This window comes from Nematolebias whitei, chromosome 2 (genome assembly GCF_014905685.2).
Source record: "Nematolebias whitei isolate Nwh7 chromosome 2, NemWhi1, whole genome shotgun sequence".
Classification (NCBI taxonomy): Eukaryota; Metazoa; Chordata; class Actinopteri; order Cyprinodontiformes; family Rivulidae; genus Nematolebias; species Nematolebias whitei.
In genome coordinates, this window is record NC_056499.1 from 5,191,522 (window position 1) to 5,218,817 (window position 27,296).

At 40.4% G+C, this 27,296-nt stretch overlaps 1 protein-coding gene across 1 annotated transcript in view; it reads right to left on the bottom strand.

Annotated features, from left to right (window-relative positions):
* Positions 1-2,355: 2,355 nt before the first annotated feature.
* zfhx3b (zinc finger homeobox 3b) overlaps positions 2,356-27,296 on the bottom strand; it is a 149,394-nt gene continuing 124,453 nt past the window's right edge. Inside the window, exons 7-11 of the mRNA XM_037689592.1 lie at positions 15,776-15,909; positions 15,030-15,230; positions 10,476-10,599; positions 4,496-10,060; positions 2,356-4,139 (exon numbers count right to left, since the gene is read on the bottom strand). Coding sequence (XP_037545520.1) covers positions 2,422-4,139; positions 4,496-10,060; positions 10,476-10,599; positions 15,030-15,230; positions 15,776-15,909 — 7,742 coding nt within the window. The 3' untranslated portion in view covers positions 2,356-2,421. The remainder of the gene's footprint in view (positions 4,140-4,495; positions 10,061-10,475; positions 10,600-15,029; positions 15,231-15,775; positions 15,910-27,296) is intronic.

The following is a 27,296-nucleotide window of genomic DNA, read 5'->3' on the forward strand; positions in this document are numbered from 1 at the left end:
GGCATACGTAAAAACAAACCTATAGGACACGTCAGTACCAGATGTATTATATACATTTTTTGGTAACCACTGTTACTTGCTTAACAAGTAAGCAACAACCTTGATTGGTTGGAGGGGTTTTCAGCAATGTTCCATGCCAGCACAAAATAACACAAAGGTCACTGGGGGTTTTTTCAGCAACCCATGATGCAAAAAATTTACACAACAGTTTACAGTCATTTTAAAAATGAGGAAAAATAGATTGTGAAAATTAAAATCAAATAAATGACATAGGATCAGTCCTTGCTTAAAAAAAAAAAAAATCCATAGTGATATTTGGAATGCACCGTTCTTTACAAACCTTAAAGATCATTGGCTTTAAACATTGGTCTGTTCAATAAGAAGAAAGAAAAACTCGGCAAAATGTCCTTTGGAACATATATTCACAGTCTTCAAAGTTCCGTTGTTGCAACAAGAAAAAAACAAAACACAAAAAAAACAACAACAAAAAAAAAAGAAAAAGTGTTGCAGAGGCAAGAAATCGGTTTATTGTTTGTTTAAGTTAAAGCTTAGCCAAAAAGCAAAATGAGCATGCATCTAGGTTTTCGTTTTTCTTTTTTCAAAAATCTACATTAGCAGCAAAACATTTGTCCTTGAAGTCCAGACCTTATAATTTTCTTTAAAAAAAAAAAGGACATTTAAATGTGACAAAAGTCAAAGAAAGATTAATAACCTCTATCTTACAAACTGCAATGGCTCTGTAACGGTGCTACTCCACAATGCAAGGACAAGGGCCCTTTTTTGGTTTTTGGTATCTACGTAATAAAGCTACCCGTCCGCTTGCAACCAAGCAAAGATGGCAACTCTGATACGTACTCCTTTATCTTCTAAAACTTTGTGTTCTTTCCTCAGAAACAGCAACAAATTCTCAAGTATAAAGAAGCCTCTTTTCTTATCTTTATGCACCAATGGTGAAAGTGTTTAGTCTTTGGATTTTCTTTTTTTCTTAAAGCGTGAGAATTATTAGTAGTATTCTTTTTTCCTTTTCATTTACGACAAAACGTGTCAAAATAAAAATGAAGACTGTAGTCACTCTGCATGAAGAACAAAAGACCTGCTTTGTAGTATACGCATCTACAAACGGTGGATAGAAGAGAAAATAAGTGCTGACAGAGGAACAAGACGAGTGACAAAATGACGTCAGACAGTGATAAGTGCACAAAAGTAACACAAGAATTAAATAAAAAATAAAACTCTCAATAATTCACCCAGGATCATTTTGTTTTGGCTTTAACAACCAAATCTTAAAATTTAAATAATTTTGAAAGAGGATCCTGCCTTGTCAAGAGGGGCATTTGAGTGAACGTTTCACATACCGTTAGAACAAGACAGAAGTAATGTTCAGATAAATTACCTGTCCATATTCTAGCCTATTGGAATGACCAAGTCAACATCAAATGAAGTGTCATAAAATTGGACAATACAAAAGTTAAATGTACACAAAGTTTTTTTTTCTTCCAACCTACCATTTGTTTAAATTCATTTCCAATGCAACAATCCACATAACATCAAAAATGCTCATAATAATTATAAATACAGAAGGTTACAGTTTTTTTCCATATCAAAATCATTTTTTTGCTCTTTTTAAATCTCCCACTTTTGTGTAATGATCTTGTCTGGTAATTCATTGGGATTAATTTCCTCGCTTTAAAACAATTTTTAATATTAAGAACAACAAATCTTTTACCGTTTCAAATGCCCAGTAGCAATGTCTTGATTAAATTAAACTTTTTGTTGCTAAAATAATAAAAGCTAATTAATAGTTTAAAAAAAAAAGGTGTAAAACATGAATTTCTGTAACAGAAAAACACATTTGAATTGTTGACCTGAGAATAAAATAGACATTATTCTTTTACTTTTCCAAGCCATTGGTATTTGAATGCTTAAATAGCAAGAAAACTGATAGACTATTCTCCCATACAGTACATACTGGTGTTTTGTGACTGTGCTTTTAAGTAGAAAACATTAGCTTGTTAACTTGCATTTCTTGAAAAAAGGTTTTGGGGACATTTGTCAACTTTGAGGCAGTCCATTTGCCATACAGTACAGCGTTCCTCCACCATTACCCAAAGCAAGCGTCTTTCCGTCTTCACATAGTAGTACGCATGTATTTTATTTAAACAAAAACAAAACGAAATCAAAGAAATGAAGACCAGCATGTTGATATGGGAAAACAATCCACTAACATTTAAATTTTTGGTTACAAGCTTTGGAATTGCAGTTAGTTTTTACACATATTTTTCTGAAATTGGTTTGTATACTTTTCATGTATTTTTTTTTAAACATTGCTGCTTTTTTTTTTACTTTTTGTATTTGAAATTTTTTTTTTTGTCATTTTCTTAGATTTTTTTTTTTAAATATTGTCCATCACTGAAAGCTCTCTTACAATCTGTTGGAGTCTATTCCTACACTAGCCAGGTTACTACAACTATTACTGTCTTTGACAAAACTGGGCTTCTGCGGCTCCTCTGCCGTCCTGCCCTGCCTGTCTGCTGACTTCTGACTGCTGTCAGAGTCAGACTCATCAGTAAAGATGTCTGTTGGTATCAAGGTCTGAACTCCTGAGGTGCTCAATGAACTTGAGGTAACCGTTGAAGGTGAGGACACTGGAGGAAAAGAAGAGGAGGGGCTACCATTGGGCTTCCCAGCTAAAGCTCTGGAGTAGGGGACTTGTGGCCAGGATTTGCTGGCAGCTGTGGTGTTGAGTAGGGCCTTAGAAGAGGAGGAGCACATGGATGAGGAGACAGCAGAGGATGGCATGGTGGCTGATGTTGTTGCCTGAAGAGGGGGGCTGCTGATGGGATGAGTGGCAGACTGCGAGGTAGATGCGGTGTTAGGACTGGGGAAGCAGGCTGAAGAGTGAGGTAATAAACTAGTAGCGTGCTCTTTGGCATTTCTGACTGATCGCTTGATTGTTCTGTGTTTGTGCAATGCCGACTGCAGGTGTTGACTAAGTGCTTTCTCCCCATCCAACATAGTGTCACAAGCCAGGCAGTCATAGAGACTTCCAGCCCCTACACCTATGCCACTGGGGACACGCAGCAACATCTCATGTAGGTTTGCCACAGATTGACCAAAAAAACAGTTTGATTTAAGGTGGGTGATAGCTGCTTCTTCCTTGGTGAAAACAGCTTGACACTTGCGACATGCCAGTTTACTCTGCACTTTTGGTACAATGTATTGGTCAGGAGGGTGATCCACAGCTTTGCTATCTTTCTCGTTCTGCTCACATGATGCTTTGTTATGGGAGGAGGAGGAAGTGGGGGTCTCGTTGTGGGGGGTGCCCTTTTGATCCTCTGTTTTAACAGAATCTTTGGCAGAATCTTTGCGATCCCCCATGGTTTGAGAGGGTACTGGAGTTTGGCTTGCCTTGGGTTGCTGGATCTGCTGAAGTTGTCGCTGCTGCTGTTGTAATGCTTCCTGCAAACTCTGCTGATACTGCTGGTAATGCTGCAATAGGGACCCAGGAGACAGGCCCATCAGTGCTTGTGACAGAGCTGGGTTGTAAGGAAAGAGACTTTCCATGCCATACATTGGCTGTAGGTAACCCCCTTGAAGGGCCCCAGGTATCTGTGGAGTGTAATAAGGGGAAAAGCCAGGCATGAAATAAGGTAGGAACTGGTTTGTAAGAAGAGCAGTGGGGTCTGATGCTAAAGCAGCCTGGAGAGCTTGAAGCTGGGCAGGGTCTACCACATACTCCATCCCAGGTGTAGGCATAGAAGTGGCAGGGACAGCTGTGTCTGGTTTCTCCTTCTTGGCGCTGGCAGCAGATGTGGAAGGAGCAGGGGTGCTTCCAGTTGACGATGGGGTTGAGGGCTTCTCTGTCTTTTCCTTAACTTTTTCTTTATCTCTTGTCCTCTCAGCATCACGTTCTTTGGAGGGTTCAGGTCGCAAGCCAGACTGGATAGATGAGGAGGTGGAGGTGGATGTGGGAGTAGAGCTTGAGTGGGAAGCAGATGTGTTGGTCTGGGCGGAGCTGGATGTGGCAAGAGATGATGAGGAGGGAGGCTTGTTTGGCAATCCAGAAGTGGGAAGGCTTGGTGAGGGAACACTGGCACCAGACATGTTCAGGAGGTTTGAAGGTTTAGGGGGAGTTAAAGCTGAAAAATACAAAAATCAAATAAAGACAGGCTTGTGTGAGTTATTTATAATTGGATCAATAGACAATTTTTCTTTTTCAAAGTTACCCATGAAAGTATATTTTTACACAGTTCACACATAATCATCACTATTTGCATTGTAATAAGCTTATGACACTCTGGAAACATTAAAAAAAGTTATCAGAACTGCATTTTAGTGTTGGAGTGTTCTTGAGTTCAGCATTTTACAAAATATGATGACAGCATGTTATGTAAAAACAAAGAATTCAAAAGTGATCTGTTGAAAACAATTTACAATGGTGCATTTTAAATTTCAGCTCTATATCTGCAAATATAATTGCTAAATGATGACATACCTGAATTAGACGAGTTAAAGCTGGAAAGAGAGGGGCTGCCAACCCCTGGCAAAAGGACAGGTGGGATGCCTTGCAAGTTTGTATAGGCTGACTGGAGATTGAGAGCCTGCATTGCGGGATTATCAAATAATCCCTGCTGCTGCATGGCCTGCTGCTGTGCCAGACCTAAAACTTCATTTGCCTTCTTAATGCGGTCCATCTCTTGCTGAGCCATGAGTTGGCGAACAGTTGCTGGGTCAAAATATTCCTTTTCCTTATCAATCTGGCTGCCAATGGTATCCTTCACCTTAGAGATGTGCTGCTGGGAGAATATATGATCACGAACAGAAAGGCGGGCACTGTATTTGACACCACACAATGTGCATTCAGTCTTTGGCCCTTCGTAAGACGTCTGATTTATTCCAAAGTGCTTAGCCATGTTGAGTTTAGCCTTTTTCTCCTTGGCTCGGGCATTTTGAAACCACACCTGAACCACTCTCTTTGGAAGTCCAATGTCATTGCCAAGCACCTCACATTCCAGCATTGTGGGTGTCCTGTAGTCATTAAAGCAAGATTTTAACACTTTCAGCTGGAGGTTAGTCATCTGGGTTCGGAAGCGCTTTTGGCCGGGCCTGTCTCCACTATCAATGCTCCTTGTACCTGAAGCTCCAGGACTTGGTGAGCAAGGGTCAGCCAGGCTGGACGTCTCACTGTGGTCAATCATATGTTCATTTTCAAAGTCCTTAGCATAATAGCTTGTTGCAGGGCTTACTAACCCAGAGGACATCTGGTCATCGTTTTCAAGAATAGTGCCTGTGCTTCCAGACTTGGAGAGATAATCACCACTATTTTGGATGTTCTTTACATCAGCACTGTCATTATCGGCAATGGCCTCATCACCTGTAGTTATGTCTGTGATAGCTGTATTCACAGAAGAACAGTCATCATTATCCAGTTTGTTTTGATCAAAGCTTAAGTTTACAGATGACATTGTTGTGCCCTCAAAGTCTTCCATTCCTTCAACTTTAATGGATGAAGGACTCAGTAGAACTCTGGGAGACAGATCCATGCTTTTGTTCACTGGAGACATGGAGGAACTTTGTACATCAATGTTTGTAGTGGGAGCTATTTGGGAATAGATTGATGTGTCCAAAGTATCCATTTTTATTTGCATGCTCTCCTGGTCAGGTAACATGCCAGTGAGAGTTAAATTGTATCCAGCGCGTTTGGCTTCATGCCAGTGACGAGACCTAATGTGTGCCTCAAGAGCAGTTTTTGCTTTAAAAAGAGCTCGACAAAATGGGCACCTACGATGAGCTTGGGCTGGCCCTACCGCTCTGAACTGACCTTTTCTCTCTCTAGCTCTAGTATTCTGGAACCACACTTGTACGACTCTTTTTTTCAAACCCACCTCATGGGCAATGTGGTCAAGCATTTTACGAGTGGGATTTGAATCTAGGAGATACTTTTGATAAAGAATCTCTAGCTGCTCAGGTGTAATGGTGGTTCTGAGTCGCTTGTCCCTCTGTGGCTCCTCTCCACTATTAGCACTGTCATTCTCTCCTGGGCTAGTATTAGCTTTTTCCTCAAGCTTTCTTTTTAGGGAGTTCATGGTGGAGGTTGGGGTGGATGGAGAGGTGGCAGAGGTGCTCGGAATCTGAGGCATTGCCCCAGAGAGAAGCTGGCTTGCCAGGAGAGGATTGCTTGGATCAAACAGCATAAAAGGCATATCAATTGGACGGTCAAGGAACTGAGGATGGATGAACTGATTTTGCACAGAGAGGAAGTGCAACTGCTGGTGTTCCTGCCAGTGCTCAAAGGAGGGAAAGCCAATTTTGCACTGCTCACACTGGTATGGGATCATCTGCTGTGCCAGTTGTTGTGTGGCAGAGGAAAAGTGTGGATTGATACCCATGTGTGAGCTTTGTGATGAGGCCTGGCTTGTTTGACAAGCTGAAGGGCCACACAATTGCTGTTGCTGAGAGAAGGAAGGAGATGAATGCTTGACAGACTTGGAAATACTTTGGATCTTCTCTTCTCTTTGAGATCTTTGATGTGTTGGCTCAGACTGGGGTTGGTGCACAGTCTCTTGCTTAATAGAAGTTTGGTTTTCTTGTGGATCGGGAGAAATCTCTGGTAACTGCTTAGGCTTCTCATCATAGAGGTTTGAGGGGTTTGCTGGTGATGCTTCCTCTTTCTCAGTAGATGGGACGTGTGCAAATGCTGAAGTTGAAGGAGGAAGAGGGCAAAGACTTGAGGAAGAGGGCATTGGTGTATGACAAGAAGACCCAGAGGGGGTATAACTATCATGGGACAGATCTAATGAATCCTCATTTTGGCTGTCATACTGTCCATCCTCATCTTCATCTTTGTAACACAGCTTCTTTTGATGTTTTATCAGATCAAATATCCGCTGGAAAACCAAATTGCATTTTTTGCACTGGTAGTTCAGATTTGATGTGCGAATATATCTGTCATTTGACAGTTCTCGTCTTTCACCCTCTTTTCCTCCATCGCCTTGGTTTTCATAATTCTTCCTTGCTTTCTGTCGAGCATTTTGGAACCAGACCACAATAACACGAGTAGGAAGGCTCAAAAGGTTGGAAAGTTGTTCAAATTCATCATCTTTAGGATAAGCATTTGCATCAAAGAAGTCCTGCAGGACTCTCAACTGGTAGTCCGTAAACCTTGTTCTGGATGATCTTTTACTTCCATAAAACTCATGTTTCAGAGGTTCAGGGGAAGGAGGTTTGGAATCAACTTTTGTATCCTCTAGAGTTGTCGTTGGAGGATTATTAAAGTTGTAAGGTGAGTCTTTATTGCGCTGGCGTTCTTTAAAGAGGGTATTTCTAAACCAGTGCTTTATCACTTTTTGTGGCAGCCCAGACTTGTCAGCCATTTCTTTTATCTGTTCCTCATTTGGTGAATTATTGATATCAAAATACTGTCGCAGAACCCTAAGCTGGTCATCGGTGATGCGTGTTCGTGGCCTCTTGTTCTGCTGCTGCTGTAACATGGCTGGTGTAAGCTGCTGTTGATAGAGTTGAGCCAGGTCTGATGCCAGGCTTGGCTCAACAGATGATAACTGGGGAGGCAACTGAGTAGGCAAGGACTGTAGAGACATTGGCTGCATCATAAGAGGTGAGAAGAGGGGCAAATCCATTGGCATAGATATTTGTGTCATTGGAACCGGTGGCTGAGGGGGAGGTACAGTTGGAGGTGTGAGTGAGGCAGCAGAGACTGGAATATTTGGTGTGGCAGCTCGTTGAGGTGGTGGAGGTGGAGGAGGTGGCGGAGGTGGGGGTGGTGGAGCTGGAACAGCCTCTGGTGTTGGAGGTCTAAGTGGATAGAGCTTATCGTAATTTTCTCTGTATTCCTTGGCAAATCTCTCAAGAGATCGAAATGGAAAAAAAGCCTGGTGGATGTGTTCTTGGTGACTTTTTAGAATCAGCACATTTGAAAACAGCTTGCCACAAGCTTCACATTCCAGTTTCTCTAATCCTTCAATGGGGTCCACCACTCTTATTATTCCACCTGGACCACTTGATGCAGTAGTTCCTCCTGTCCTTTTTTGAACTTTCTGTTTATTTTCATTGTACTGAATAACTAATTCAAATCCAAAGTTTTCTAGCAAGGCTTTAGTTGCATTTCCTCGAGCATCTGAAGCAATCCTTGGTGGAGGAAAGCCAGAGTCATGATTAATATTTAATGAAATTTGCTGAATGTCCTTCTTTTCTTTTGGTTTGGTTTCTGTAGATTCTTTATTCACATAGTCCTCATTTTTGCCAGAGACATCCTTCTCTTTTTGAGTTTCTTTATCCTTGTCATTCTGAGAGGAGGAAAGTTTCTGCTTTTTCTCAGCCTGCTGGAGAAGAGATGCAGTCTGCTGCAGTAGTGCCATTTGGCCTTGAACTTGTGAGTGAGACTGTTGCTGTTTATGCTGCTGTTGATGTTGTTGTTGTTGTTGTTGTTGCTGCTGCTGCTGCTGCTGTTGGTGGTGCTGCTGCTGAAGGTGATGGTGCATCAGTTGCTGTTGCAAGCAACTTTGCTGGGCCTGCTGAACTGAGTTTTTCAGTTCTTCTGACAGGGAAGAGGCTGCTGATCCAGCTAGGCCAAGTACAGAGTTGCTGATGTTAATTTCTGGGTTCAATTGAAATTCTGCTCCAGGGATGTAGAATGGGAACAACAACTGCTGCTGTTGCAGGGGTAGAAGTGCATCAGTTGTCATTGGGAAGTGCTGCAGAAGTGCAGGATTAAATAGCTGTGATTGTAAAATGGCAGCTTGTTGCTGAAGCTCTTGCTGAAGCTGGGCTTGAGCTTGAGCTTGAGCCTGAGCCAATTGTTGTTGTTGCTGAAGCTGTTGTTGCTGTCCCCTGGCAGAAAGAATCTCTGTAAATTTAGACTTTTTTGTCTCGTGATTCTCAGATGGTGAGGAACGGCAGCTTATTGAAGAATTTCCCAAGCTTTCAATGCTGTGGGTCTGGTTCGTATGGTTTCCACCATGAATACTCTGAGGTGCCTGAGACCCAGATGAACTGTGGTTATTTGAGCTAGTAGTTGAGTTACCAGCAGGGCTTGGACTTGATGATGAAGTGCCCATACTGGATGCTCCACTAATTAAACCATGGGAACTGGCAGAGTTAGTGATACCCCCAGCTGCTTCAAGTTTGGCTGCTCTAGCTTTTGTCTGGTGTAGAACAGAGCGCATGTGGATTTCCAGAGTAGAACTCTGACTGTATGCCACATTACAAGTACTGCACTTGAAGGGCTTGTTATCAGGGCTGCTGGTAGGCTCAGGTTGACCAGTAGCAGACTCCTGGAGAGCTCTCTTTACCTTGTGCAAGTGGGAAACAGAGTTATAGTGAACCAAAAGAATGTTCTTTTGTGTGAAAGACTCTTTGCAAACAGTGCACTTGAAAGGACGAGACGGATCCAAAAACTTTTCCATTGTAAAGTTGGGGCCCTTTCTGAATGGCAATGCACGTTTTGGTTCAGACCCAGAATCCTCTTGCAGTGAGCCAGAGTCACTGCCTGTTGGACTTTGTTTGTCCTCCTGATCACTGTCATCCCCCTCTTTTTCATCTTCTCCAAGACTTCCAGGATCCTCACCAAGAGTTAGATCACCCATTGCCATGATATCGCCATTCATCAATAATCCCCCATACAGTTGCTGGATGTCAGCTTCACTCAATTCCAAGTGGCTGGTTTCCAAATGTTTTTTCAAAGCTTGTAACGTTCTGAAATTCCTCTGGCAAAGGCAGCACATGGTGGCTGCCCTGATCACATGATACTGTGAATGAAGCTGTAATTTCTCCACAGTTTTAAAGGCCAGGCTGCACTGGTTGCATCGGTACTTGTAGACATGGCGATCTGAAACAGGTAACTGGGGCCTTTTGTTGTGGACTTCATTGAAGTGCATTTGTAGGGAGTTGGAAGATTTGAACACTTGATTACAGCCTTTCTTCCAGCACACAAATCCAGTAGCATCCTCCCTTTCTAACTGCTGATCTTCCAACGGTGACTTACGAGCTTCAGCTATGTCCGTGGGAAGGGAGACCATTTTTTCAGGATCAGCTTCTGATGCATCTGTAAACAAATCAGTAAAAAGGGCTATTTATTAAGATCACAACATTTGCCCAGCTAATTTGTTGTCTTAATGTTAAGATAATATTTTGAGTAATTATTGTTCTGAAAGTGAGCAAAAAACAACTGGACAGGGGTTAATTAGAAGGCCTGTGAAAACCACTATTTTATATGACTTGTTGTGAGAGTCAAGTATTTAAATGTTTTGTTAATATGCCAAATAGAAAAAAAAAACAACAACAATGCTCAACATTTATTATATTTACCAATCTATACTAATAACTCTTCATTTAATAATCTGTTTGTAAGTAGTAATAAAAATCAAATTTTAACATGATGATGTACTCAATATAGATCACATCGGGAAAACTACTGCAAGTACAAAGAAAGGTAGTATTTCTTATTCTCCAATACTAACCAGCTTGTTTCTTTGTATCCTCAGAGATTAAGTTGGCTGGAGCTTGTGGCGTACTCTGGGACTCTCTGTCCGAACTGGGCACAGGTATGAACATGCTCGCTGGTAATACCTCAGTAGCTGTCACCTTTAAACACAAAATAATGAAACTGTTACCAAATAAGCTTTGATCAAATTAAAATTTCAGGCCTTGTCTGTTATTGTGTTACATGCTTGTATGCTCCAGAGTAGTAAACTGTAATACATTTGCATTGATAGAGGTGGTCACACTGATTATAATCAATTAATCCAATGCATTTCATCAGTAGCACCGGTCTTATGTCTTAAATTCTAGGAAAACAGAGACGTTAATTAAAAAAACCCACTAACTTTTCACACATTTTGGCTTAGATTTTATGATTACATGGTTAAATCTGCTGTGTTTTATGCACTTGAGCTTAGATTTGACATATTTTCAAACATCTTATCTGATAAAATAGCAAGAGGATGCATCTTCTTTTTCATATCACTGAAAAAAGAATGGGGATCTAATAATATCAGTTCCAGCATGTCCTGTGATTTATATTAAATATTTAAAATAAAAGCCAATCAAGCCATTTTTTTTATTTTTATGTATCCTATAACTCACATTCACTAAGCATAGAAATTCAAACAAATAGGCAAACAATATAGTGATTTACATTACAAAGTGGATTGCTTCCAGACAACCACTTCATTAGGTAATTACAGAAAAGACTGGAATATCCCAAGGTCACTTTTAATTCAGACTGCCTAATTGGCAAATATAGTTCAAATGAGTGTCATCCAGCCAGACTCTGAATTAATGAAGCACCATTATTTTCATTAACGCTTTCTTACTCAGACAAAAAACTAAGACAAGGAATGAAATAAGGTAAACTTGAGGAGTTGCATATATATTTAGTTAACAGAAATGAAAGATAGACATGGGGCAAAACTGAAAGGAAAGTTGTAGTGCAGTGTCTGCAAAATAAAGAGAAATCGATGACTGAACACATCATCACATGCATTTGCAAGAAACAAGTCACCTTATTATTAGATTTAATTTTATATCTACTGTGTAGACGTATAAAAAGAAAAAGAACATTTTCATCTTTTTTCACCTGATATAAAAAAAAGTGCTGGCTTGAATGTATGGTATTTTGTGTATGTATGTTTTTTTGTTTTTTTTAATTTAATGTATTTATTTTTTTTAACCATTTTGACCAGGTTGTCCTCAGGCTGGTTTGGTGAGTAGTAAGTGGCCATTTTGCCTATAACGTTTGATTGTTATGCACTGATGATTGATTGTTTAGACTGGTGGTCCCTTTTTGCATGTATGAATCCAGTTTCTGGGAATTCCACAGCAGGCTGGTTTGAAACACATCAATGAGGTGCTATTTATAAGACGATCTTGGTGGCAGGCCTCAGCCTGACGAAGACTTTCGGATGAAAGATGAAACATTTTTTCCAAGAAGAATCTGTCCACATGACGATTTAACTTTGTTTTGTAATGTATGTTATATTACGTCTGTTCTATCTCTTCTTGTTGCAGTTTGATACATTACAACTTCTATAAAATAAATAAATATTGCCCTCAACTTTACTAATGTGCTTGACATTTACTTTCTAGATGGGGGACAACGATGGTCAGGCAGCAAACAGAGTCCTGTTTCATACCGTGATAGTCCGGCAAGCTTTTTAGTTTCACAGGATTGAAGAAAAAAAGATTTTCACTGGCTTAAAAAATAAATAAATCTTGAAAACAAATTTTATTTGTCTTAGACGGATATTAAAGGAAGCAAAGAGTTTTATTCCTCGGTTAAAATATATGAATAGAAAACAGAAAAGGGCTCATCAGCGTTGCGCATCAGATGTTTTTAAGCCTTACTTCAGAGTCGCTGATAGTTTAACATAAAAACACTAAAAATTTAGCATTTCTTTACTTTTAGGTCAGTGCTGCACATTGCCGCTTGTTCGCTACTATTAAATAATAGAACGTCTTTACATCTGTCCGTCCAATTTCATGAAGTTGTGCAACTACTAATTAACTAATGAATAATCTGTGTCACAACTATTGTAGAACTCATGAGAAAATGATTTGTTTTGACCAACACACAGATAATCAGAGACAATGCTCTAATGTCAGGAGAGTAATAAATGAACCTGGAGCTACGAAACCTGCTCATCTTCATATCATTGAACAAAAAGGACTAAAACTGAATTATGAATTCACCTCTTCAAATGACTGTAATTAGAGGAGAGGTTCAAAAGGCAAGCTGAAGATGAGCATAAAGTCAATAAAAAGAGAGAAGGAAAAATCAGAATCTTAAAAGGTCTAATCATTTCAAATAAGCAAATGGGTTTGCCTGCAGTCATTTCACAATTAACAGTATTCTTTGTGTTTTAAAAAAAGGGCTAAATGTTGGCAATTTAGAGCAGTGAATGCATGAGGGACAATTGTTCTCACAGATGAACAGCAAGTGCAGGATGAGAGATTCATTACGAGCCGGTTATTCATCGCCTTGTCGTTGCTGAATCCTTGCACTGGTCCCTGACCTGACCCAAAGCTTGCAATATGATTAGTTGTACTGTGTCTTAGTGGCAATGCTGCATTGATACAAAACACAGCTTCGACAGGCTGTTTTTTTTATTGCTTCTTCCAGTGCAAAATACAAATTACTTTAGAACTAACTCCCCAAGCCAGAGGATTTTGTAAATATAGCAATGGATTCAAAATTATACAAGTGTGTTTATGCAATATACTGTAGCTTGCAAAGCAAACAATATTGCTGTCCATTTATCTTTTTATAAACCACTACATTTTCAGGCTTAACTAATGCATCTTTTTGCTAGTATTGGTTAGCCGCAATTAAGCTAATACATTTTGATCAAGACTTGTGAAAGTTCACAAATTACAAAACTATTTTTCACGTGTAAACAAACTTGTTTGAGTTCATGGTTCTACATTTGAATTTCTGAACAAAGTTCATAGTTGGGCAGAACGGTGGTGCAGTAAGTAGAGGGGCCGCCTCTCTGCAAGCAGGTTGCTGGTTCAAATCCCGGCCAGGGGCCTTACTGGGTGGAGTTTGCATGTTCTCTCTGTGCTGCGTGGGTTTTCTCCAGGTACTCCGGTTTCCTCCCACAGACCAAAATCATGCATGTTAGACTGACTGGTAACTCTAAATTGTCCCTAGGTGAGAGAGTGGACGGTTCTTTGTCTCATTTGTCTCCATGTGTCCCTGTGATGGACTTGCAACCTGTCCAGGGTGTCCCTGCCTTTCGCACAGTGACTCCTGGACATGGGCATCAGTGACCCCAGCAACTTGAAAAGGAAGAAGTGGGTAAAGATGAATGATGGATGTATGGAAGTTCATAGTCCCACAATGTTTTGGTTCAAGTTTGATAGTGTTAGTATTTTTATCTAGACTGACCCTGGGTTAGTGATCTACTCAGAGACGGGATTATAATGAAATTATGACCCAGTTCTGACTGGTTTAAACGGAGCCAGCAACTCTAAAAAGAGTCTCCCAGGGATTCAATATCCGTCAAGGAATGTGGCTCGCTGCATTCACGTAGAAAGGCTTTTTTTGCACCAGTATCATTTTCCCTCTCGCGTTAAACCACATACGATCCTTGAGATCACACAGAGCGTCGTCCGACCCCCCTTATCCACGTGATAGGCTGTGCCCCCCTTCTGCGAAGGAGGAGTCTAGGACCTATATATTTGTAATGCCATGTGACATCCGGCCCTTCTGGTCCCTGATCTTGTGTCGAATTGTATCGGAGGCCAGTGCTGTAAACCTTCTTTAATTCACGCTTCCTTGATTTACGGATAGTGTGAGTTGCTGCTTCTGAGGGAGGTCCAAGCTGGGGGCAGCGTGGGCTGAAGGTGGACCTGGGGTCCAAGAGGAGGCCTGAGGCCCACAGCTAGCAACCACTAGCTGCATTAGCTTGGGGCCCGCATCAGCTCATGCTCTAACAATAGTCGCTTTTTATTGAGTTGTGTTTGTGTGCCACGATCTGCACACATGCACTCATAGAAGCTAAAAGATTTGGCAATACTTTCTCCTTCAGCGTTTTGTCTTTAAATTTATGTTTGTTTAATTTTATGTGCATTACATTTAAACTGATTGCTTCCCAATGTTCTCTTCTAATCAGACACAAGATTACAGAGATTTAAAGCAATAAATTTTAAAATACGAAATGGTTTAAACATCTTTATAATATAGTGTTCTGACTGAATGTATTTCATTCACTGAATAGTACTGGCCCAAAACTCTGACGCATGCATATTTTTACGTCTATCATTTGTATTAATTAATGTTAGGAGCATCATAATAAGCCTGAGTTAATATGCATGTATGTATGTATAAAATTAAGACTAGTTCAGACCAAACAATCATTTTTACGTGCGTTCAAATGCCTCTTTTGTCCCCAGGAATTACAATCATAATACCAATCTGGGACCAACTTAAGGTTGCTGTCAGTTATTCAGTCTGGCAAACATTTTCCGTTCCTTCTGTTTCCAATCACTTACAAAACGCAAACAGGACTTACGGTGGCAATTAGCTTGTCGACGCAGTCAGGTGCGACACTGTGGAGGTGCGTGAGGTGGAACTGCAGGTGGATCTTGTTGTTGAGCATGTCCTGGCATAACGGGCAGCGCAGCATGGGCTGAACAGAGTGCTGCGTCATCACGTGCATTCTGAGGCGATTCAAGTCCGTGTTGGTGAACTTGCAGTAGGGGCACTGGTACATCTGAATGTTGGCAGAAACATGAACAAATAAATAGAGTAAGGTGAGGGAATACAGGGTTAATAGGGTGAAATATGTGCTTTGAGCATGGTGGGCCTGCCTGAACAAAAAAAAAAAAAGAAGAAGCTGATGATCAGGAGGGAAAGCGAGGCCCCTCTTTTAAAGCAGCAGATCTCTGTGATCATAGACACATGTGTAAAAATGCTTCACCGAGGTCTGGCACTGACTTCAAAGTGGTCTCATCTGTCAAATACCATATTGATTTTCTGTCTTACACACAATTAGAAGTGCTACCAAGAAGAAAGAAAGCTCATTTAAAGTAGATTTAAAAATAATATCTGCACCACATGAAGAGAATTGGGAAGACAACTTATCAACGCAACTGCTGGAAATTATTAGCATAATTTTATTCTTAATCGATGTTCAAGTGCAGGACTCATATTTAGGTACTGGTAGTTGGGGAAGGGATATCCTTCAGCAATAAGTCTATAACTTAAAGAAAAGCAAAGATTATAAACATCACAGGGCATCGCTGTTAGGATGCTCACCTGCTCTGCAGCCTTCTCAGCTGTCCTCGGACGCTTCGATGAGAGCGGGCTCTCAGAAGTCTCAGACTGCGAAGAGGGCCTTTTGGGAGGGACAGGGGAATCTGACTGGTGCCGTTCCAAGTGGCTGGACAAAGCTGGATATGTTCACACAGACAAACATAAGCAGAGGGATGGAAAGAGGAAAGAAGACTTGTTAGGACACTCAGAGAACTTGGCAGCCTGGGAGCAGGTCAGTCAATACGACGGAAGATAAAAACCTTTGGAAGGTCTTTCTTAAATGTGATCTTAGTGCATTTAATGAAAATGGGATGATGAAAATTATATTTGCATTTGTTTTTGCTTATAAAAACGTCATTTTCACTTGTTTTTCCACACAACAAAGAGTGCTGACTTACATTTCACATGAACACATGTTTTGTTACATTAATTATTGCTCCAAAGTTCATGCTCAATAATCCAGGTATAAAATCCAACAATGTTCAGTCAGGTCATCTGGACAGTCTCTTTTTTCTTCTTCTTCTTTTTATTTTTATTTTTTATTTTGCTGAGACAGTTTGTCCTTCATCAGAAGGTCTTCTTCAATCTGAGGAGCCATCAACAAACTGAGTCCCACCACAAACAGCATACTGGCAGACCTGTAGCTGTTGAATTTAAGTACCGTATTTTTTGGCCTATAAGTCACGTTTTTATGCAGAATTTGCATGCCCTGCAACTTGTATGCCTAAGCAACATATTAATGGATTTTTTCCATATTTTAAAACTATTTTTGTCTGAGATATGACCGTTTTCATTCATTATGACTGAAAATATTGAACACTACCATTTTTAGCCGCTAGATGGCACTCGAGTATAAAGGCATGCCATTGTGTCATGTAATAGGTAAAAGTGGCTATTAATGAATTAATGACACAGTCAGCTTGCCATACTCTGCCACCTTCGTTCAGCTTGCCTGGATCAACCGTCAAATCAGCTTCATTTTGCTGCGCCGCCCCTGTGAAATTCAGCTGATTTGACCATTGAAGTGCATTTATTAAGTAAAAGTTCAACTGAGACACACCTTTGGTATAAAGTCGCGCAAACAAATAATTGTTTTTAGGTGGTTATCTTGTTAAAGTTTGAAGAAATGCACATGCCTATTTCCACGTATCAGCTTTTGAAACGCAGCTGATTTGACAGTCAAAGTTAGTTAAGGAAAAGTTAGACTGACACACCTTTATTATAACAATACAATTGCTTTTAAGTGTTAATCTTGTTAAATTTTTGTTAAAGTCCTCCCGTGCACACTCCCACGGCTGCCCTTTGTCAGCCAATCGATTTTTGGCACAACAGCGGCCCACATTTCCGGTTTGGCAGCGGTGACGCGTAACAAACATGACGGTGATACATAATAGATGCGACTAATACGGCGAAGCGCCATATTTATGGATTTTTCCACTTTATTAGAAATATTTGGACTGATGTGACTTATAAGGCGGTGCGACGTGTACAGCAGAAAATACGGTAATGCAAAATATTTTCAATGGCAGATCCAATCTAATGTGACTTCCTAAATTATTCTCATTCAAAACCAAAGCATAAAAAGACAAAATAATTCATATGCCAGTTTTTCAAAATGTCATCAAATAAGAGCTCCAGAGTCGAGGGAACAAGGAAAAATTGAACAGTTTTGAATCTTGATCAATAGTCTCTGTTTAACCCTCTGTAAGTTTTTTTTTTTTTAATGTGTTAATAATTTATGAAGATGTTTGTAACACCTTTTCCAGTTCTTTATTTTAGTAAGATCCTCAATACCAGTTTTTTGTTTTGCATTTAATTTGTATCTTTTTCTTTATATTGTATTTCTGTTTACTGCATTCTAGTTTCTACTACAGGTCTGTGACAAGAAAAGAACATCACGATGAGACAAGCTGCTCTCAAACCTGCACAGATTTCAGTGCCTCCCAAAGCTGTTTTGCATATGACAACAATCCTTCTTTCAACTTCCAGATTTTGAGACGTAAAAACCACCACCGGGCACAACGATGGCATCAGAATGACTATTAGTCATTTCCGAGCGTATTCCCATATAGCTGTGCTTCGGTGTTCGCTTGGTGGAAATGTAAAACAAAGGCTGCAGCTGTTGTCAAACGAGTGCCAGTCTTTTCAGTTTCTGTGAAGACCAAGTGTTTCACTTGCTTCCACACCAAATGAGATGGCTAATCTTTTGAATGCAAACAACACTGATGTTACCGAAACACCACGTCTGTTTCTTTCTGTCCGTGGGAGCAAGGTCTTACATAAGAGTCCCTGCAAACCACTTTTAAACTACTCCATTTCATAAAGGAAAAGATCAGCTAATACAAAAGGGGAATAAAAACATGGGTCAAATAGTTAAACTTGAGCAGTCCAAGAAAATAAATCCACATGGACCCCGTGTGTCTGAACTTTACTTTGTCACTAGCTGAGAGAGTTAAGTGCAAAACTCAAGGAGTTGTCTCACAACTCCTCCTAACGAGCCCATAAAGAGTGAAATGACCCTGATTCGTACAGCTCTGGGAGGGCAAATTGAGAACCGAGGGTGCTGGTGGTGGGGGAGGGGCGGTGTAGCAGGGGGTCAGGTTAAGCAGGGCTGACCACGCTCCTGCCACAGACATTAAAATGTCAGCTTCAATCAGAAAAAGGGCCGTTGAGGTGATTGCCCAGTGGGAGACCTGGCTTTGGGACGGAGCAGCCTGGAAGAACTACCAGAGACACCGGGATCAGCCTTGGAGACCCCATTAGGGTTCCGTCACAGCCAATCCCATTAAACACATCCGCCATTAAACAAAGGGAATGTTAAACAAAAGGAACCTCCCATTCGCTGACATTAACCTCTCAGTCACGGTACTGTCCTCACCAGTTCGTCCTCCGACTCCACTCCGGTCGACATCTCCCCCTCAAAGCTCTTCTTGAGAGAACAAAATTAATCATCTGCAGCCATCTGGTCTTTTTAGGTTTTGAAATAAGAATTCAGCTCAAATTTATTTCTTCCTACAGACACGTTGCTTCCAAATTTTGAGGCGGCTGTTGCTGTTAAGAAACTGGTGGATGATCTTAACCCCTTGTCCTTTGCTCTCTTCATCTACAGCTCATTATTTCAATAAGCAGCTCCTTGACTGTAATTAACATCAACACCCACAAGGAAGGATGACTTCTCTCCCTCCAATTGTACAAAAATTAAGAGAAGAAAGAAATCATTCTGAAATGTGTGATTGCATTTTTAACCAAACTATCAAATAAAAGACCTGCTACAGCAAGAGAAGTAAAATAAAACTTAAATCTCAGCTGTAAAGCTCATAAAAACACAACATCTGTGTGGATTACTGTAAAAATCATCCTCTCAGACTCCCAATTAAGAGAATAAGAACAGCGATTATATTTTCACAGCTGCTCAATTAGCACCAGAGAGGTGCAACAAGTGGCTGTTTGTGCCAAAGCACAGGAAAGCTGCTCCGAACCGGTTTTCTAGATCAGCTGCTTCCTGCTGAAGTGTGAGCGAGGAAGAAAGTGTGTTAAGGTGAAGGAGGTTGGAAAGCTGCAGAGGCTTTACTCTGTGAAGTCTCACTCGTCACGGCCAATTAGGACTTCATAAATCAGATCCATTGCCGTTTCTTCACAACAACACGCCCTAACACCAGCACCGGCACCGTGACGAACATCTAACCACCGAATCTAATTTTTACTTGTCAGGGTTGGTGGAACAAATGACCAAAAAAAATGTAGAATGAACTAAAAATTGTAAAAGTTTTGGTTTAAGATTCATTTTATTGTATACAGTCTATGATGGTAGTTCGGACACTATAAGACCAATGACAAACATTTTGCTTGGATGGAACACGGTGCGGGCGGTGGCTCAGTTGGTAGAGTTGTTGCTTCTCAGGGAGAAGGTCGCCGGTTCAAATCCCGGCAGGGGGCCTTTCTGGGTGGAGTTTGCATGTTCTCTCAGTGCTGCGTGGGTTTTCTCCAGGTACTCCGGTTTCCTCCCACAGACCAAAAACATGCACGTTAGTCTGATTGATAACTCTGAATAGGTGTGTTGTTTGTCTCGTTTGTCTCTATGTGTCCCTGTGATGGACTGTAGACGTGTCCAGTGTGTCCCTGTGATGAACTGGAGACCACCAGTGTGTCCCCCACCTCTCGCACAGTGATGGCTAGACATGGACACCAGTGACCCCCGCGACCCGAAAAGGAAGAAGCGGTTAATGATGGATGGGAGGGGCAGAGACAGTATAGGTAGGACAGCTGACTTGGGACCAGAAAGTCACAGGATCAACTCCCTGCCATGCCCACATGTCGTGGTGTCCTTGAGCAAGACACCTAATCCCCACTGCTCCACCCGGGTGTACCTCACGTGTGATGGGTTAAATGCAGAGAAGTAATGACAACACACATCATTTATGTCTTTTGTCTTATATGGAACACGGTGCAGGGTGTTTACAAGGACACTGTCAAAAACAGGGGACAAAATTAAATAAATCAAGGTAAGAAACCAAATCACCAAAGTCCATGCTCAATAATCCAGTTATAAAATCCAGCAATGTTCAGTCAGGTCATCTGGATGGTTTCTTTTTTTTTGTGCCGAGATGTTTCGCCTTCCATCCAGAAGGCTTCATCAGTCTGAGGAAACATCCAGATGACCTGACTGAACATTGCTGGATAAGAAAGTAATTTTATTGTTGCAATATTTTTTCCAGAGGTGGCAAAATCTGAGTGGCCTCATCTTCTGATAATTGGACCTCGTGTCTCCATTTACATCAAGCTACTTTGGATAGATTTGTAGTGTTTGTTTGTTTTTAAATCGCAAGAAACCACAAAAAAACAAAAACAAAAGAATAAATAAAACAATAATCCCTACAAACCAACAAGGTGATTATTAATTCATGACCCCTCGCCATAAACCGGAGGCTTTTCTGCTGTCAAGTCCTGTAAGTGGACTGGACTTTGGCGCCTTGTCTCTTTCGTAGCTGAACTTTATTGTTCAACCTGCAGAAGGTTTCCCAGCACGCTGCAGAAATCCCCACAGCCTTCAACAGGGAAAAATGAGACAGCTGCTGGACGGAGTGACTGATGCAGCGCAGACCGGAACAACCACAACAGGTCATCTCACACAGAAACCTTTCAAAGGAACAAAAAAAACACAGCTGCCCGTAATCCATGTCCTCGAGGGGAGGTCATTCACATCGTAGAAATAACAGCAGACAGTATGGATGAAGATGGAAAAAGTTTGCTGTGCGTTTGAAGGAGAATTTCCCTCCTCCTGAATGAGATGAGGTGCACATCATCTCCTCCTCCTCATTCTAGTTCCTGTCATGCAGCTACAGAACTCGGTTGTAAAAATCACAACCCACCATATGTCCCGTGAAACTGAATAACCGCTGTCACTCTGCTCTGCAAAAAGCTACAGCCTGACAATCCTAACTTTAGTTGTATAACAACAACAAAAACTCCCCAGTGCATCCTGAAACCCGAGGACCGTCTGTAGCGCTACTTTTTGAAAAGCACGACTTTCACCTCTCCGCTGTCGAGACCGTCCAACGCCCGTCTGCGTCTCGCAATGTAGAAAATCCTCACCTCTATTCCCTGGGCAGAGTTGGCTATTAATATGGAGATGATTCAACTCCCCTCTGTGCTACAAGTCATTTTCTGTCAGTGCTGTGCTAACAATAATGTCCTTTCTTTTCCCCTCATTTCTAACCAGGTTTTTAATCTACAGCCCGTGTCAGAGCCCAGAGCAATAAAGGGCAGTGCTCAATTTCATCTTTTATTTCTGAAGTAATTACAATGCAATGAAAAAGAACTGAATATTTTTTTTTGCAACTTGGAGCCAGAGACAGAAGAGACGAGGAAATAATTTCTCATTATTTATAAAGCCCTAACTATCTTGCTTAGAACAAAACGCAGCAATTCTATAATATATAAAGAATATGCATAGACTGACAAAAAGAGATTGTTTAGCACAGTTAGGATTAATCTATGGGCTGCATGCATGACGAGTTATTCACCTTAGCAGGACAAAGCTCTGCTGCTTGGCTGTTAGGGACCGTGTAGTAAAACTCAAACACTGAGCTGTCAGAGAGGTGCCTCACAAACAAGGACAATTTACGGCCTATTATCTTCAAAGACAAAAGGAATTATAATTTGAGGGATTACAAACACTCAAAGGACGTGACGCGAATATGGAAACACTTTCATTGGTGGATTTTCACCACTTATCGTTTAAAAGCAATCGCCACTGCACTGAATGGCCTACAATTTAAAGCAGCAACAATATAAACTTGAATTGTTTAATTTGAACCAGGCACGGGCCTGCAATATCAACTTCAGCAGAGCTCGCATAAAATCTACATATCTGCGCTGATATATGGAGAACAATTCACATTATTTGGAAAGTGTGTTTTTGAATCGGCACTAGCCAAAGACTGATGGCACGAAGCAGAGCTGAATTTAAAATGAGCTGGCTGCAATGCCACAGCACCGCGTCTAGGGGATGCTAATCATCATGTTCATTATACAGACATGCACAAAGCAGCCACCATGTAGAACCATCCGCTCCTTTCACCCACCTGAAGTGCACATGCGCTCGCTGAAGGACAACACAAAGACAGGTGGAGCGGAAAGCACACACAGGTGCAGACACACACACGCACTGTACAATATGAGTCTAGTTTCTGCAGCTGCTTCGTTTAAGCAGTTTCTCAGATTTAGTGTTGACATTTATCTGAAAACCGTGCACTTTGTGTGCATGTGGGAAAACCTGCTGCAGAAACATCGTTGGGTCAAAAGGTAGTCACAAACTTATAGATGGGCTCAAGGGCTGTCATGTAAATAATCAAAAACCTCTCATCACACCCCCTAAGAATAAACCAATTTTATAATTCCAAACAAACTACATGTTCAGTTTGACTTTGTTCAATAAGGCGCATGTTTAAGAGTAATGACAAAGTCCATGTTCAATAATCCAGGTATAAAATCCAACATCTTTCAGTCAGGTCATCGGGACAGTTTATTTTTTTGTGCTGAAACGTTTCACCTTTGATCCGAAAGGCTTCATCAGTCGAGGAAACGCACAACAAAACTGATTCTTCCCCCAACAGCTTACTCCAAAGTGGAACAAACCAGTTCTGCTTGTGATTAGATGGTGTCTTTGGTACTCCCCTCCTCCATTGTCAAGCTGGTTGAAAACAACAAAGTCCATGCTCAATAATCCAGTTATACAATCCAACATTTTTTTCAGTCAGGTCATCTGGAGACCATCTTATCACAAGCAGAACTGGTTTGTTCCACTTTGGAGTAAGCTGTTGGGGGAAGAATCAGTTTTGTTGTGTGTTTCCTCGACTGATGAAGCCTTCCGGATCGAAGGTGAAACGTTTCAGCACCAAAAAAAAAAGAAACTGTCCAGATGACCTGACCGAAAGATGTTGGGTATAAGAGTAATGTTTTTTTTTTTTTTTTACTTTAATGGTTAATGTCTCATCCAGTTAAAAGGCAACGTGTTTTCTATGTTTTACATGAAAACAACATAATTCACATGTATTCTGGTTGATTTTGAAAGACAGAACAGAGACATGGACAAAAAGACAGGAGGAGACAGAACTGGAAGTGGCAGAAATGAAAATGTTGAGGTTCTACTTAGGAGAGACAAGGATGGAGAAGATTAGGAATGAGATCCTCAGAGGTACAGCACAGGTTGAACAACCGGGAGATAAAGTTAGAGAGGACACACTGAGATGGTTTGGACATGTCCAGAGGAGGGACAGTGGTTTGGACATGTCCAGAGGAGGGACAGCAGGTATATTGGTAGAAGGATGTTAGAATAGAAATGCAGCTGCCAGGAAAAAGACACAGACATGATGTATGGATGCAGTTAGAGAGGACATGGAGGTGGTTGGAGTGAGGACAGAGTGAGATGGAGGACGGCTCACTGTGGTGACCCCTGAAGAGGGAAAAGCCAAAAGAAGAAGATTGTTAACCAGACATACAACTGTCTTAAAAACGGCAATAGTTAATGTTTTAACTTTGTGCCTTACAAAAATGCATATATTTATATTTTGCATTCCATGCTAACCATTTGCCTTCATCAGCTTTAGCCGACTTGTGTGCCCGTCTGCTCTCTGAGGCGCTGCGGTTCACAGAATGAGGACGTCCAATGTCGAATATAACTTTTCACCCCTTGCTCCAGTTTGTCTAAACTGAACGTAAGAGGAAAACATGATCAGCTTCCACTAAACCCCGGAACCTAATCTCTATATTGTTTCTTCTTCTTCTTTTCAATGCCATCACTCAAAACTAACAAAACTTTCTGCAAAACATGCACTTTAAATGTACCGCACCGTCTGTGCCTGCAGGTGTACAGACAATTTCCATCTTTCCATTTTTTCACCTTCCTTTTCTCTTGCACTCACAGCTGCATCCCCAGATGTTCACATGGTGCACACCATCTGTTTCAATAAAGTACTAAATCCAGCTAATATACTGGAGCTCTTGCCTTTAAGCAGAGGGGTCTCAGCTAGGTGACAAATGTGCTAGCTGAAAGAGGCTCATAGATATCCATTTATGCATATTTTATAACACGACCCTTTGAATTTCTAATCATGAAGTATGATTCAGTTGCAGCTCATCCAAGTTCTAAATATAATTATAAAAACTTTTAAAATTAAAGGATTTCCATCAGTTTAAATAAAAACCAGACATGACAATATATAGTAGAATAAAAAGTAGCACATTGCAGTGTTTTCTAGCAAATGACATTTACATACATTCGTATGCATTTTACATGTGCATCTATGTTTTGTCCTTGAGACAAATAAAGCACAACAGAATAATGAAGGCATCTTTCAAGAGATGACAAGCCAAATACATATGCATTTTACAAAAGCTTCTGATGTACCTCTAAATGATTTTAATGAATACTGGGGAGCTGTGGAACAAGAAAGAGAAAATGAGATTGACAGGGGCTTTAAAAAGGAGGAAGTCTTTTTTTTTTCTTTGCTCGCTAGTACTGTCTGTCTGACAGTGACTGTCATTTGTAAAGGAACACTGTTGTGCTCTGTTCCAACAGCTACATGACAACCATGAGAAGAAGTACTTCACTACTTCTAATGACGGATTTTAAAAGCGGCTCATCCTCAGACAGCAGGAGGCTGAACACCTTTCTCGGAGATAACAGGTTGGCCAAGACTCCGATACTCCGTATTTTAACAAACGCATCCTCTGTGTACTTACTATGCATCATTTCAGACAATCAGCAGCTGAAACAAGTGCTCCTCTGTTTACCAAATACAACGTGAGCTCTTCCTCACTTCCTGTCGACAAGATCTGCTCTGAACGGGCACTGTGTTTGTCAAAAGCAGAAAGTTTGAAACGCAGAAAGAGACTTTTCCGTTAAACTAAAGTTGTCTACGTTTCCACTAACAGCACAGCCTTGAACCCATCACACCATCCTACCCACCCAGCCTTCCACTGACATCAAACAGAACCTCAGACCTGGTTTCCCTAATGCAATGCTATTTTTAACTAAGCGTTTCTAATAAGCTGCTGGGAAGCTGTAAATTTTTCATATGCAAGCACATATTTCCTTTGTGAAAACACAGAAACACACTTATTTGCTGATTAGTGACTGACAGAAGGGAGGAAAGGAACTGAATATGCTTGTATCAAATTGCATGCCTTTCAAAAAGGAGGAATCCTAATGCAAGGAGTCGTCTTCCTGTGCACCACAGGTATGAGTGAATTATTAATCGGCCAGCTCATTTTAATGCTTTTTAAAGTGCTTTATTTTGATGTGCTAAAACATACTTTTAGCCATATTCAGTCAGGCATGCATATCATTATTTCTTCCATCAAAGAGGAGTGTCGCCCTTTCAAAGAGCACAAACAACTCAGCCTCATTTAAAATAGAAGTTCAAATATCAAAGACGTTTTACAAAGGCTTGGCTTCAAACGCTCTGATGAAGTTTCCTTTTTTGCTGTACTTTATGAAAACTTGGGTATGCAAAAGGTGCGAATTGTTTTGCAGCTTTTAACCTGACTAGTGTAAATCAAAACATCCTGCAGTAACACAAGAAGCTAGACAAGTGAAAAGCATCCATCCAGGCCTCTTACTGCTCCGTGTCATTAGAATCAAAAATATGTTCAGTTCAGTGAAAGATGCATGAACTGCCAGCAACGCTTTTTTGCTAATACAAAGTAAATCAAGCATGAAAAATAAAAATGAAACAATGTTTTATTTATACAGCTTCAACTACCTGAATAATACAGTTTTACATATAGAATTAGAGCCAGTGATGCACAAATACTATGCAATATGCTGTGAGGCAGAATTTAGTTTAGTAGATTAATTTTCATTTGCTTTCACTTCTCTGCCAATTTCTAGAAAAATCTTTGTTCTATCATGTTGCTAAATTAAATTTCAGTACTGAAATTCAGGACTGTAGTTTTTAATCCACTGAGATGCTCCGTGTTTAAACATAATGGGTAAATACTCGTTACAACAGAATAACAGCTGCTAATGTGAATCGATAATTTATTTTGTTTGGACCTTAAAGATTTCTTTGCAATAGGACAAAACCTAAAACATCCAGTTTTAATGATTAACCCAGGGGTCTGCAACCTGCGGCTCTGGAGCCACATGCGGCTCTTTGGTTCCTCTGCAGCGGCGCTTTCAAGCTTCGACCAAAACTGGCATACAAGTTTTATTGGTTCTTATACAAACAACAAAAATATACTAGTTTTAGCTGTTTTCCTGTCATTTATTTTGCAAATACTCACTTTAACTTTTTGCTTTATGTCTATACTTATTTATTTTTTCCACTATTTAAAAAAAAAAAAAATCACATAGGTCTGCATAGTTTGTTTTTATTTATTTATTTATCTCCCCTCTTTACAAAAATCTGGTCTTTTCATTTGTCTTAAATTGTAACAAATATCAATAAATGTTAAACATCATAATATATTTTTAGCTTTATAATGCAGTCTCCTCCAAATAACCTAAAGTGGCCCATGGGCCACCAGTTGATAATCACAGTTGCAGCAGGTTGTTTCATCTCCGGACACATTTAATTTAGAGAATGAAGGTGTAACAATGGCTCTTTTGATCATAAAGGTAGCAGACCCCTGGATTAAACTATTCATTCAACCTTTATTTCTACAGGTTAGTCTCACTGAGCCTCGAGGACTCGTTTATAAGAGAGACCTGTTTTAGAACAAAAGAACACAGATGTGGTACAGACAACTATAGATAATCATATAAAAGCAGATAAAATGAAAAGTAAATAGAAGAAGTGATATAAAATTAAACAAAACCAGCTACATTATAAAGTGATGTAGAATACTAAAACCAGGAATCTATAAAATCTAATTCAAACTATAATCTATACATTATAATCTCAATATGAAGTAAAGTTTATCATAATAAACCTGTTGAGAGCACTGGACCTATTTTCTATATTAGCTACATAAGATATATATATATATATATATATATATATATATATATATATATATA